The 12,834-nt window shown below is 32.3% G+C and overlaps 1 protein-coding gene across 1 annotated transcript in view; it reads left to right on the forward strand.

Moving 5' to 3' along the window:
* LOC149423124 (RYamide receptor-like) overlaps positions 1–12,834 on the forward strand; it is a 105,859-nt gene that overhangs the window by 71,327 nt on the left and 21,698 nt on the right. Inside the window, exon 5 of the mRNA XM_089633049.1 lies at positions 6,942–7,041. Within this exon, the coding sequence (XP_089489175.1) occupies positions 6,942–7,041 (100 nt within the window). The remainder of the gene's footprint in view (positions 1–6,941; positions 7,042–12,834) is intronic.

Genomic DNA, 12,834 nt, shown 5'->3' on the forward strand with positions numbered 1-12,834 from the left:
ATCCACTTATACTTTAGTATACTATTTTCGAAATTTGCAATAATTTTTATCAGAATGTTTTCTCCGTGTAGGGATAAATCGTTCCCACTATCCAAGTTAACCGTAGTAGGTAGTAGGTAATACAAATAATAGTTTTATTCAAAGCTCGTGAAAGAAACGCGTTTTGTGAAAAGAAAGCAAACACTGCAGAATTTTATTTTAGTTCGTGTAACAGCCGTCAGATACTTCAAAGATCCTTATTTTAGTACGTTTTCGCAATAAATTTGCATGTTTAAACCGAAGTTTACAGCCATTTTTATGATAACTTTGTTTCTTCGCGTTGGTTATTGGCAGTTGTGGCGTGTGTTTTGGCAATAAACGTGTTAAATATATTTAATTCGCAATATTACGTGAAATATTGTTGACTTTATGGATAGAATATTTACTTTTCTTGCTTCAAATATTGCTCTTCGTCTTTCAATTACTCTTAAGATTCCGGATCAGCTTAGGAGTTGGTACTTACGGCTGAAATTCAATATTAATAATTTTATAGTTATATCAATACTATCGTAATATATATTATTATCTCACATCTTTAACCGTGAAACATCACTGTTTTAAAAATATATGTTTTTAAATTAAAGCTCCGCAAACAAATGACGTTGTCATGAATTCATAGTCGAGTTTATATATATATATCAAACAGAAAGTTGGTATAATATTTTTTGTGCCACACTGTTTTTTTCTTTCTTTTTAAGTTATGATTGTTTTTCTTCTATTTCACTGAACGATATAAAGACATATTGATTCTATCGCATATATTTAAAAATATTCGATTATTAATCTACATTCAAATGGGGAAGAATTTACATATTTTCATTTATTATTTCTATTTACAACTCTTAAAAGTACGATGCAATAAAGCATTGAACTTTGCCAAATTAAAAATAATAACAACAAAATGCAAAACTGATGGAGGTTTTGACAATCTGTAATTTAGAATCATGAAATCAAAAATTGATGACTAATATTAATAAAATACAATGTAATTCATATATGCTTCTTCCGATTGCGACGGTGATGTGGTGTGTAGGGTTTGCATTCCCACATCCCGTAATCCCGCGAGATTTCAGCAAAATTTAGTCCAACGGATTTGCGAGATTCGTGGGATTGCAGTATTGAAAAAAAACAGAATTTACACCAAAAACCTCAGAATGCCTAGAAGTCAGGACTCTCCATAGTTTATGTTTTTATGATCTTATTTTATAATAAAAAAAATTTAAAATACTTATTATGTTTTGTTTTCAAGGCCTTTTGACTGGAGATTCCTGAGAGTGACAGTAACGTTTGTTACAAACTTTTTTGTAAAGTTTTCGTTAAATACTTATAATGTTCCCTTTTCATTAACTTTTTGTATAAAATTACTAGTAATAAATAGTCCTCTTTAACGACTTACTTTATTACATTTCCAATGTATTTTTTTACATTATACTGAGTTTGAGTTTGAGTTTCAGTGCCGGCAACCCGGGCGTTTATTTAATTTCATGGTTGTTTACATTGTTTTCTTTTCTTTTACCCGCCTCACTAGACAAAGTCTGTTCCGAGGCGGGTAAATCACATATTATATTTGTTCCAAAAGAAATGTATGTATTTAAAAAAAAATAATATATATATATATATATATATATATGTATGTAAAAAGACAAAAAGATACAATTATGTGGTGGTATATTAAATATTTACATACATACTTATTTTTTTATTTTTTTTTATTTTTTTTATTTTTTTTATTGGTTATATTCCATGAGAAGATTGCCTATGTAACATAGATAAAAGTAAATTAAATTTTGTGATAATTGAATATAGATATAGCGTTTATATATACTACTATCAAAGATAAATGACACTAGGTGGAAAAAATTGCATTAAATCAATTTTATGGTGACCGGATAAATCATCAGAATAATAATTCATCACATCTTTAAAAAGTTATATAAAGTCATGGAAAGTGATGAAACAAAAACTTTATTAACTGGGTTAAGTAAGTTAGGTTAGGTTAGGTTAGAAAAAAAAAATTCGTCGTTTCTAATGACTTTTTATCCTTTTTTAAAAGTGTGTTGAATTGTCACTGTGTTGAGTTATCATGGAACCCAATTTTATGCCCACAATAAAAATACCGCCAATTCCGTGAAAACCCGCGGGATTTCTGAATTCTATCCCGTGGTCCCGCGGAATTTGTAAGCCTTAATGACATGCCCAATACGTTTTACTCATTCTTGAATAAACTGACAGATTGAGACTATTCACAAAAACTTCCAAATATCTGGCGAAGCTTAATGCTAAATCACTATTTTGATTAATGTTTGTAACGAATTGGTGTACATTATGAATACCAAAAAATGTGATTTGGGTAAATTGAAGGTTTTCCTATCGTTTTGCTTGAGTAGAATTCAAATTAAAAAATAAATTACGCAATAAAAAATAAAATTGTAAACTACTAAAAAAAATTTTTCACTAGAAATGTATGAACGCGTAAAGGAAACAACTTTAAACAAATACAGTATTATAGCTAAGATTATCTGAGACAGTTTCACTTGATTAACTTTTTTGCTTCCTTATAAAATTATTTACAAAATAAATAAAAACCAGTTTTGTGCTTGATATCGAACGTTTCTAGACTCCGTTTGTCAAGCGATTTTAATGCCTATTACCTACAATATAAGGTATACCAAGAATATATATAAATTTTTGGCTTGTAGCTTCCTCTTAACACTAGAAAGACCGAAGCGGTCATTTTGACCGTTTCTCGATGTAATATGACGATATTTTGCTTAATATTTATGGTAACGATCTGATTTTTTTTTACTTTTCATGATTTATGATTTAACGACCATGGTGAAAAAAATCATGTACGTACCTTATTTATTTATTGAAATATAATGATTTATACCTACAAAGACCGCCGCGGTCAATGTGACCGTTAGGGCCATTTTAAGCTGAGTTTGTTTAGGATCTTCTTTATCCAAGTTTAAATATACCCATTCCAACTTATACATGTTACTACTAATTTCCCTTTCTATTTCTTTCGGTATCATTCTTACTAGATCTGCACTGTGGGTGCAAGTTGTTAGTATTATACCGCATATTCTGTGCGTAAGTATTTCAAGTCATCAAAAATTTCGTTTTATTTTTGTAGATTGTGTTCTAATTATTTTAGCTATAGTTTTATTGAAACTTTGGAACATAATATCATATCGATATAAGAGCTCGTAGAAATTTTACCGAGTCGGATATAATGGAAGAACTAGCAAGACTTCAAAACATTGCAGAGGATCAGTCAGATGGACAATGTTGTGCCAGTGAAATTTATGACACCGTTTTTGTTTTGGAGCCCAATATTTCTTCATCAGAAGCTACAGAATTAGATGAAGATCTTCAGATGACATCGACATCTTTTCCTAGAAATCCGATTTCAAATCTTCGTGGTCGAGGGGTTAGAATAAGAGGCAGCCGTGGAAGAGATGATTTTTTTTTTTTTTTTAAAAGAAAGACTAACATTCCCGGGTTACGAATAACCTGACAATATTTGAAAATCTCCTACTACCACCACAGAAAGCTGAAAATGTTGCTTGTGTTGTGATGAAGGACTTAGCCGGCCGAGGAATTGAACACACTACGCCTGAGTGGGACCCAAGCGCGATGTCAACTCGGCCACCGACCGGTCATGTACACAACTTGGAGGATGTTTTTCTGCAAGAGTAACAGAACTTCCGGAAATTGGAGATATTCAGTTTGGAGATTTCAATTCATTACCAGAATATGGAATAATAATAAAACTATTACAACCGTATCTCAAAAAGGGACGAAACATCACAACTGACAATTTTTTTACTTCGATGAAGCTGGCAGAGAAATTACGAGCAGAACAAATTATTATCGGAACGATGAAAAGGGCCAGGAGAGAAATACCAGCAGTTTGCAAAACCATTTGTACTCCACGTTATGAATCATTTATTTTGAAAGCTAACAATGGTACTACACTAACTGTTTATCAAGGAAAACAGTAGAAAAATGTTATGATATTGAGTACAGTACATCCAGATGTTCAATTTGTCGACGGAACAAAGAAAATTCCCGAAACGATTGAATTTTACAATTCTACAAAATATGGTTTCGATATAATCGACCAAATGCATCGGAAAAATTCCGTAAGAGCTGGAAATAGAAGGTGGCCTGTGCACGTTTTCGACAACATACTTGATCTAGCCGCTATAAATGCATGGATAATTTATAAAAAGGTAGCAAAAAAATTATTATCTCCTCACAATTTTACTATACCTACAGCTTGTTGGAGAACTAAGGTCAGCATATACAAATACCATAGCTGGTCCATTTGTGTTTGCTCCTGAAGAATTGACAGAAAAGGGAACCGGAAAATAAAACTTCTAAAAGACGACAGTGCCAAATTAATAAAAAAATGTAAACAAAATAAAACATCTGACACCTGTGATAATTGTAAGAAATCTGTTTGCGGAAAGTGCCTCGGAAATTATAAAAACAACAGTTTGTACTAAATGTGCACCTAATTGATTAAAGTAAATCATTTCAATACATAATTATTGTTTTATTTATTTTATATTATGCCAAATTTTACACAATTACAATAATAATAAACTCGCATGTTATCAGCGGTCAAAATGACCGTTGTGGTCTTTATAGGTATGGAGCAGTACCCGGTCTTTCTAGTGTTAAGAAGCATTATCTAATAATTTCAAGATTCTTAATAGAATCTTTCATTACGGTAGTTAGAACCCTTCGCATAACACATTTTATTTAGGTTAATTAAAAGATCAGTATATTATATTATAATAGTAATTATCTACTCTTCGAAACCATATTTCTTGAAAAACACATCTTCATTTCGAAAACGTGATATTTTTAATGTTTAATGGATCATGCCGTCGATGCTCAAACGTTTATTTTTATCCATGTAAAAATCCGTGTATCCTACGATTAAATATAGAAAGTGACCCGTTTGGTATATTTTGTAAACACTCATTGATTAATTCCATCACAACGTTCTCTAAACTACACCATCCGCAAATAATTTTTCCCGTACCAGCATAAAACATAATTTACCATTTCAGAATATTTCTTGTTTGGTTTATAACGTTATTGAAAAAATCCACTTCGCTTCATAATGATGAATTCTGCCGCTATTCAGTAGACCAATTCTGATCTCATGACGTTTTATGAGATTTTTCTAGGAAGGCTTTAAATCTCAGTAATACGAAAAATATAATTTTTTTTATTTGAATCCAACTGCTCTCAACCGTCTGAAGCCAGTCAGACTATGGCATCTGGCATCCCCAATCAGGGTATTTTATAAGAGTGAAGGTAGTTTGGAGGGGAAGGAGATGGGAGGAGGAAGGTGGGAAAGCACCTGGCTATTCAGATCTGATCACCAAACACGGCCAAAGCAATTTCAAGCAACGTTCCAATTCTGAATGGTGATCTTAAACCAGGGCGATACTGAGAGTATCTTCCACTCTGGATTTGGATCTGCATGCCGGGATTTGAACCCGCGACCACCCGAGAGCGTTACCCCTCAACCACAAGGGCCGTCAAAATTAACACATATCTTCAATATTTTCTATCACGTTTGTGTATTGGGAAAAAATAAAATCGAAGCAAACAAAGCATGAGTTTCACCTTAAGCTGCAGATCGTAACGTCTACGTTAGACAAATGTGTACGTTAGACACATACGTCGCGGCACGTGGCATTCAAAGGTAGATAAACAAGTCTTCTGACGCGACGGTCTGTAAAAAATATTTACCTACACGTTTTCGAACACTACAAGGATTTTCCGTAAACATGTGGATACCTTTGAGAGGTTTTAAAATCATTCACGTGGATATCAGAAAAACTTACAGGTGTTTTACGTGCGTCAACAATGGAAAAAATCTCACTTTTGTCAGCTTCGACACAAACAACTGAGAGCAGGAGCACTCGGAAATTATTTGAAATTAGATGCTTTGACTACGTAAACAAATTTATTGTTGTAATTGTTGATCATTGCGATTAATTTCTTGTAATTGTTCGTTCACACAATAATTATTACTATTCATAATTTTCCTCTAACCAAACCACGATGTTGTTACATTTTCAGTTTATTTCATTATCAGATTTTATCTTGACAAACATAGATAAATAAACGATAAAAAGGTTATCATGTAATATGTATTATTAAAAATTTGTTTAAACAAAAAATATTTAACAACACAGTTGCTTCCTTGAAACTCTCAAGTAAAAACACTGTGTTTTTACTTACCACGACAGTAAAATATACATTACTTTTCGGACAGGAATAATAAAAACGATTTGAGTCGGTAAGTAGGTAGGTAGGTAAGACCGGGGACATTTTTGTCTTTTACCATTTTGAATTTTACGATTTTACGAATTTCAGTTATATTCAACATAATACACAATCCATCTGGCCCTATGTAAACTCTTATAGAATTCGTCAACTAAAGTGTATCAGTTTTAACGTAATAAAATGACAAAACAAATACATATCCATATCATAACTTCATTTAATCTCAATAAAATGACAAAACAAATACATGTCGATATCATAACTCCATTTAATCTAAATAAAATGACAAAGCAAATACATGTCAATAACATAACTCCTTTTAATCTGAATAAAATGACAAATTAAATACATGTCAATATCACGACTCCTTTTAATATCAATTAAATGACAAAACAAATACATGTCAATATCTTAACTCCTTTTAATCTCAAGAAAATTACAAAAAAATCCTTTGTGTCTTCGTATTTTACATTTCCTTCATCAGTACCTACTCCTGATTTTTTAAACTAAAATAGTTATTTGTTTAACCGTAAAATTGTTTTAATTTCAGTCTAAGATGAACTGATGATATTGCTTTGTTTCAGGTTTTGAGTAAAATCCCATGTTGCGCTCGCTACGTGAAAGCCCGACTCTCCTATGGGGACAACATGAACCGCTCGAGTGCCGGGAACATCCCTATGGCAGGTAACTAACACGGTTTCATTGTATCTAAAAAATCTTTAAATTTATTTTCGCATTATTATAGTAATGTACGAAATTCGGCATTTAGTCGGGATAATTCACGAAAATTCTAATGTAATATTTTAATTAATGGCTACTCATAGATATTGAGTTTTTTCGATGTTTGAAAATTCACCCGAATTCCTAATTTTTACCGACACTTCTTTTATTTTTTAAGAAAGAGTAACATTCCCTGGTTACGAATAACTTGACAATATTTGAAAATCTCCTACTACCACCACAGTAAGCGGAAAATGTTGCTTGTATTGTGATGGAGGACTTGTCTTTCCGAGGAATTGAACACACTACGCCTTGGTGGGACTATCAGCAACCGACCGGTCTAAATATATCACACTTCTCTTGACCACTTTGGTTTTTCAAGTTGTTTAAGATATTATTTTTAACTAGCTGTACACTACCACGCCTTGCTGTGGCTCAGTCTGCCTGTGTAGATGGAAAAACAATAGCGCGCGTTGTTTTTACGTCCAACAAATGGCACTGTTTTAAAAAAGCATTTTTATCCAACAGCCTTTTTTTTAAACTTATTTTTAGCTTTCACATGTGACATCCAAATAATATTTGTAAAAATATACGCGTATTCGATTTCAACGTTGTGTTAAAATTTCAAAGCAATCGGTGAAGAATCTTCGGAGGTATAAGATTTTGAAAAATTGACCATTTACATTTTTATTTATAAACATAGATAAAAATTGCTTATGTATCCCCCGAAAACTATAAATAAACACATCTATTATTTAAAATACTATAATTATGTATGAAAAAATTCCCAGTGTTTCTTTTAATGCTACTTAACTCAGAAGTAGAGAGAGATGTTTGCTTTATTTTAAATAAGTCGTGCTTTATTAAATATTTTCATAACAGTAGCTCACGCCTTATAATCTTTTTTAGTGTTAGCGCGCTACCTCTATCATCTTCTTCTTCTTTTAGAACGCATATAATGCTACCTTAAGTAAAGAGCGCTGATTAGATTTTATGCCAATGTTACATTTGAATTTCTGTAAACTAGTTTTTTGCATCATTTCTATTTATTAACGTGATATTTTCTAAGCCATTTTAAAATGCATTCAAGAAGCTTATTCAAATTTTGAAACTGTAAGGACTTTAATAATATCATGTTCACTAAAGAAACAAATAATACGAAAGTTTTATTAATGTACCGATGGGTATCTAATTTTTTTCACTCCACTTGAAACTTTTCTCTACTCCAGAAGGCACGTGAAAACTTTACAAAGTTTATTTCTTTGTTTCAATGCAATTCCAAATGTAATCTCACCCTAATGAGTTCGACATTTCATAACCTCAAAGAATCCCTTTAGTTTAGGTTAAGCACTGTATTATATTTTCACTCTCGTAAATGTCAATTTTATTTTTAAAATCGAATTTATGATTTTCACCGAAAAAATGGTTAGGACAGTATACACCCTAATGGGTTTTTAAACCGCTAATCATAATATTTTCGAACACAAAGCCTCTGCCTATCTTTTGATAGCTTAAATAGGTAGTCATCAATTACACCTTTAGTGACATTTTTCAATGTGAATACCGCACAAGATTCCCAACTGCTCCCAACCGTTTGGAGCAAGTGGGACTATGGCAACCCCAATTGGGGTATATTGTGAGGCTGGAGGTGGTGGGGGGAAGGAGATGAGGAAGAGGAAGGTGGAAAAGTACCCGGCTATTCAGAACTAGTCACGAGACTCGGCCAAATTCATTTCAAGCAACGTTTCAATTCTGAATGATGGTCTTACACCAGGGTGATACTGAGAGTATCTTCCACTCTGGTACGTGCCACAAGTATATATTTTAAATAAATTGTGAAAAACTACAAATTCGTCAAGTAAAATTTGCTTGCGCACGCCGGGATTTGGACCTTTGGTATGCTAGTGTAGTCAAATTACTTAATGTATAAAATATTTTTTTAATGCATAATGTCCGTGAGAGACCACGCCATAAGCCCGCTATATTATCGTGGCTTGGCTTTTTTCAGCATATAGCATAATGTGTCGCCTACCTAAAGCAAATAGTGCTTTTGAGTCTCACGGTAACAAAGTAGGTTCGCATTCGTGGTAGCCTGGGTGTCACTGACATAAACAGTAAGCTAGAGGAACGACAGTTAAGATGGTATGGGCACATAAGACGGAGACCACCAGACCACACTGTGAAGCAGGCAATGTCTATAGAGCTTTAAAGACAGTCATCCAGAGGTAGACCAAAGAACTCCTGGATGATCCAATGCTCCAAAATCCTACAAAGAAACGGCCTAGATGAAAGCGACACTCAGAACCGAAGAAGCTATAACCTGAGAACGAGAAGAGCCGACCCCAACAGCCTACCTAGGCAATGAGTTGGGATAGTGCTAGGAAGAAGAAGAAGAAGGTAACAAAGTAGGTTCCTACATACAAATACAATTAAATCTTTTATTAAGATGTATTTATTTATTATTCTTTTTTTGAAAAAATAGTCCTGTTTTAATCCAAAAACTTTCCTTCAGTGAGGCTGGAATGATGGATGACTTTTGGCAGGCCATCTATTTATAGCTTACCAAGTGAATTTAGTAATTATTAATTAACACCCCGTCCTATTATAGTCCTTACCCTCAACTCTACGAGGACTTTAAAGATAAGATATTCATAGAGTAATATTAAATAAACATCCAATTTGCTCCATAACCCATATCTATTATAATTATTATTTCTGTACCCCAAATCCTTCAACACCCTTAGTTCAAGGGGATTTATACGTCCATAATTACATCACGACGTTAACTACAACAGAATTTGTGCCGGGTTTGGGATTTCGGCAGGGTCTAGAAGCGGATAAATATTTCGTGCAACCAGTGTTATCCAAATCAATTTGTAACACTTTGGTTAAACCAAAACAAACTTAAATTGAATGTTATGAAAACAAAGTTTTTAATTGTTGATAGTGTAGGGGGAAGCGAGCAGGCAATACTAAAAATTGATAACGTAAACATAGAAAGGGTGAGTAGTATTAAATATCTGGGTGTAATATTAGATGAAAAATTAAAATTCGATGAACATTTAGAATACATAACAAAGAAAATTACTAAAAAAGTTGGATTCCTAAAAAGGATCAGAAATAACTTGGATCTCAAGACAACGCGCCTTGTTTACAATTCTATTGTAAATCAGCATTTAAATTATTGTTCTAGTGTTTTATTCTTATGTAACGAAGCCCAAAATACTGAACTACATTGTTATACAAAATAGGGGGATGAGGATGATTTTAAAATGCAACATTTTTACTAGAGTTAAAATATAAGCTTCAAAATAATATGCTCCCAAACTATCTGCAAAGAAATATTATATACCATGAAAATATTCACGATTATCCTACGAGAAGACGCAGAGATTTTAGGCTTCCCAAAACTAAACTTTCATGCACACAAAACAGCGCGTTTTGTAAAGGGCAAAAACTTTATAATAACCTACCAAATGTCGTTAAGGAAGCCCCAAGCCTTAGCACTTTTCGTAGGACATGTGCTTTATATGTAAAAAATATTTTTTGATTGTTGAACATACTCACAAATATTATTTTAGTCACCTAGATATCTTATATAATGTAATTTTGTGTATTTATCTTTTTCTCTTAAAATGTAATTGTAAATGTTATTTTTTTTATTTTTTATATTTTCCTACTAGATGTATGAAAAAATTTGCGTACATCTAAAAAAAGATTAAAAAAAACAAACAAAACAAAATTTTCAGAATTTTGAATTTTTCATTTATTATTTATTTATTTATTAACGGACTTACGTCCAATTTACAAAACGATAACACGAAATTTTATTAAAAAAAATGAAAATTCACCTAAAAGTAAAGAATGGTATCTTAAAGCAAAGAAAAAAAGACAGGCAGAATCAAAGAAAAAAATTTAAATGAAATGTCAAGACTTCGCTAGAAGTCAAAATATTTATAATTACATACAACATCAAAAATATAAATTTCGGTTGTCTGTGCGTCTGGCGTAACTCTGGTTTAGTCAATTCAAATTTGCTTTGAAAATGAGCATTGCTTATCTATTAAAAAAAAATCTTTAAATTATGGGTAATCCGGCTTAAAAACAAAATTGCAAGCCGTTTCCTGATAACATTTTAGTAAAATCCCTATATATCGGTAAACGTGTTCATGCACCTCGATTTACCTTGACGAAATGCGGAAATATCAGAATTTTTTTGAACATGTTGGCATCGTGATAATACATTCGGAATTTACTAAAAATTTGCTAGAAACATATCGATTCATACGTTAAAGGCCTTCAATCGCGTTTTTGACCGGGTTACGAATATTTGAAGAGATTCTTACTTAATAAATTAGCAATATTCAATATAAATGACCGGTCAGTGGTTGAGTGGGCATAGCGCTTGGGTCTCACCCGAGCGTCGCGTGTTCGATTCCTCGGCTGGCTAAGTCCTCCATCACAACACAAGCAACATTTTCGGCTTTCTGTGGTGGTAGTAGGAGATTTTCAAACATTGTTGGGTTATTCGTAACCCGGGAATGTTTGTCTTTCTTTTAAAAAAAATAAAAATTAAAAAAAACAAATAAAAAAAAATTAGTATGTTTTCTCCGTGTATGTGTCATTTTCAAAATTGGAATTGGTTATGTGAAGAATTTAGACAAACGATAAAGTACCTACGTATAGTGTAATATTTTGATAGAAAATTATTTTAATTGTGTCATTTTCAAAATTGGGTCTGATTTGTCAAAAATTATCCCGTGATGTTTCATGGGTCTGCGCTAGTTATGAATAAAATAGTTGTGGATTGCCCGAATTTAAACGATTCGGAATATCCATGGAAACGGGCTAAAAAAGTTTTTTTCGAAAAGTTCCATTTTCAGTAATCTTCTTTGGCGTTGCAAAATCTTAAATTCTCCGAAAAATAAATTAATCAACCTTCGTTTTAAATTAATTTGTTATTTCTATAAAGTACCTACATCAAGAACTTTATATTTTTATCATTGATGAGTTAATACTGAGCCAATTACATTAATGATTTGGTAAATAATTTCGAGGGATTATCTTGGTTTCGTGTGAAGGCGTGCAATTTTAAGTTCAACTCTGAGAATGTTTGTACAAACACTAAATTCTGATTATTTTGTTAGAACCTCGAGATAAATCTCCAGTAGACTTGGATGTTTCTTGAAAATTATAATTTGAGAACGGATTAGTTTATTTTCTTATAACCTTTTTATCATTTCCGTTTCAGTTTTAGTGGCGATAAATCAGCGTTTAATGAAATATTATAAAGTAATATAATAACTTTTCATTATAATGTACTCACAAAAGCAAATAGTAACATTGCATAACAGTAAATTTTCTTTTTGTATCCAATACTCAACGCATGATAAGAACATTTTGTAAATAATTTAATGATCTTGCTTTTATGTTGTATTATTTTCACCGTTAAACTTTCCTAGAAAAAATGTTTTTTTCAGTTTTGCAAAAAAAAAAATAATAATTTCTACAATACCGACAGTTCCAACTGTTCGAAACGAGTAGGACTATGGCATCCCCAACAGGGCTGGAGAGTGATGGTGATGAGGACGGTCGAAGTACCTGGTTAAAGCCATCTCCAGCAAGATTTCAGTTCTTAGTGGTGTTCTTTCACTAGTGCGATACTGAGAGTATATACCGCTCTCTATTTGTATAAGAGTGATCATTAATCAAGTGCTTATACACATTTTATTTTTTCTAGCTGAAGGATAGTTGGTT

The sequence above is a fragment of the Hesperophylax consimilis genome, chromosome 6 (genome assembly GCF_061612785.1).
Source record: "Hesperophylax consimilis isolate HC1 chromosome 6, BYU_Hcon_1.0, whole genome shotgun sequence".
Lineage (NCBI taxonomy): Eukaryota > Metazoa > Arthropoda > Insecta > Trichoptera > Limnephilidae > Hesperophylax > Hesperophylax consimilis.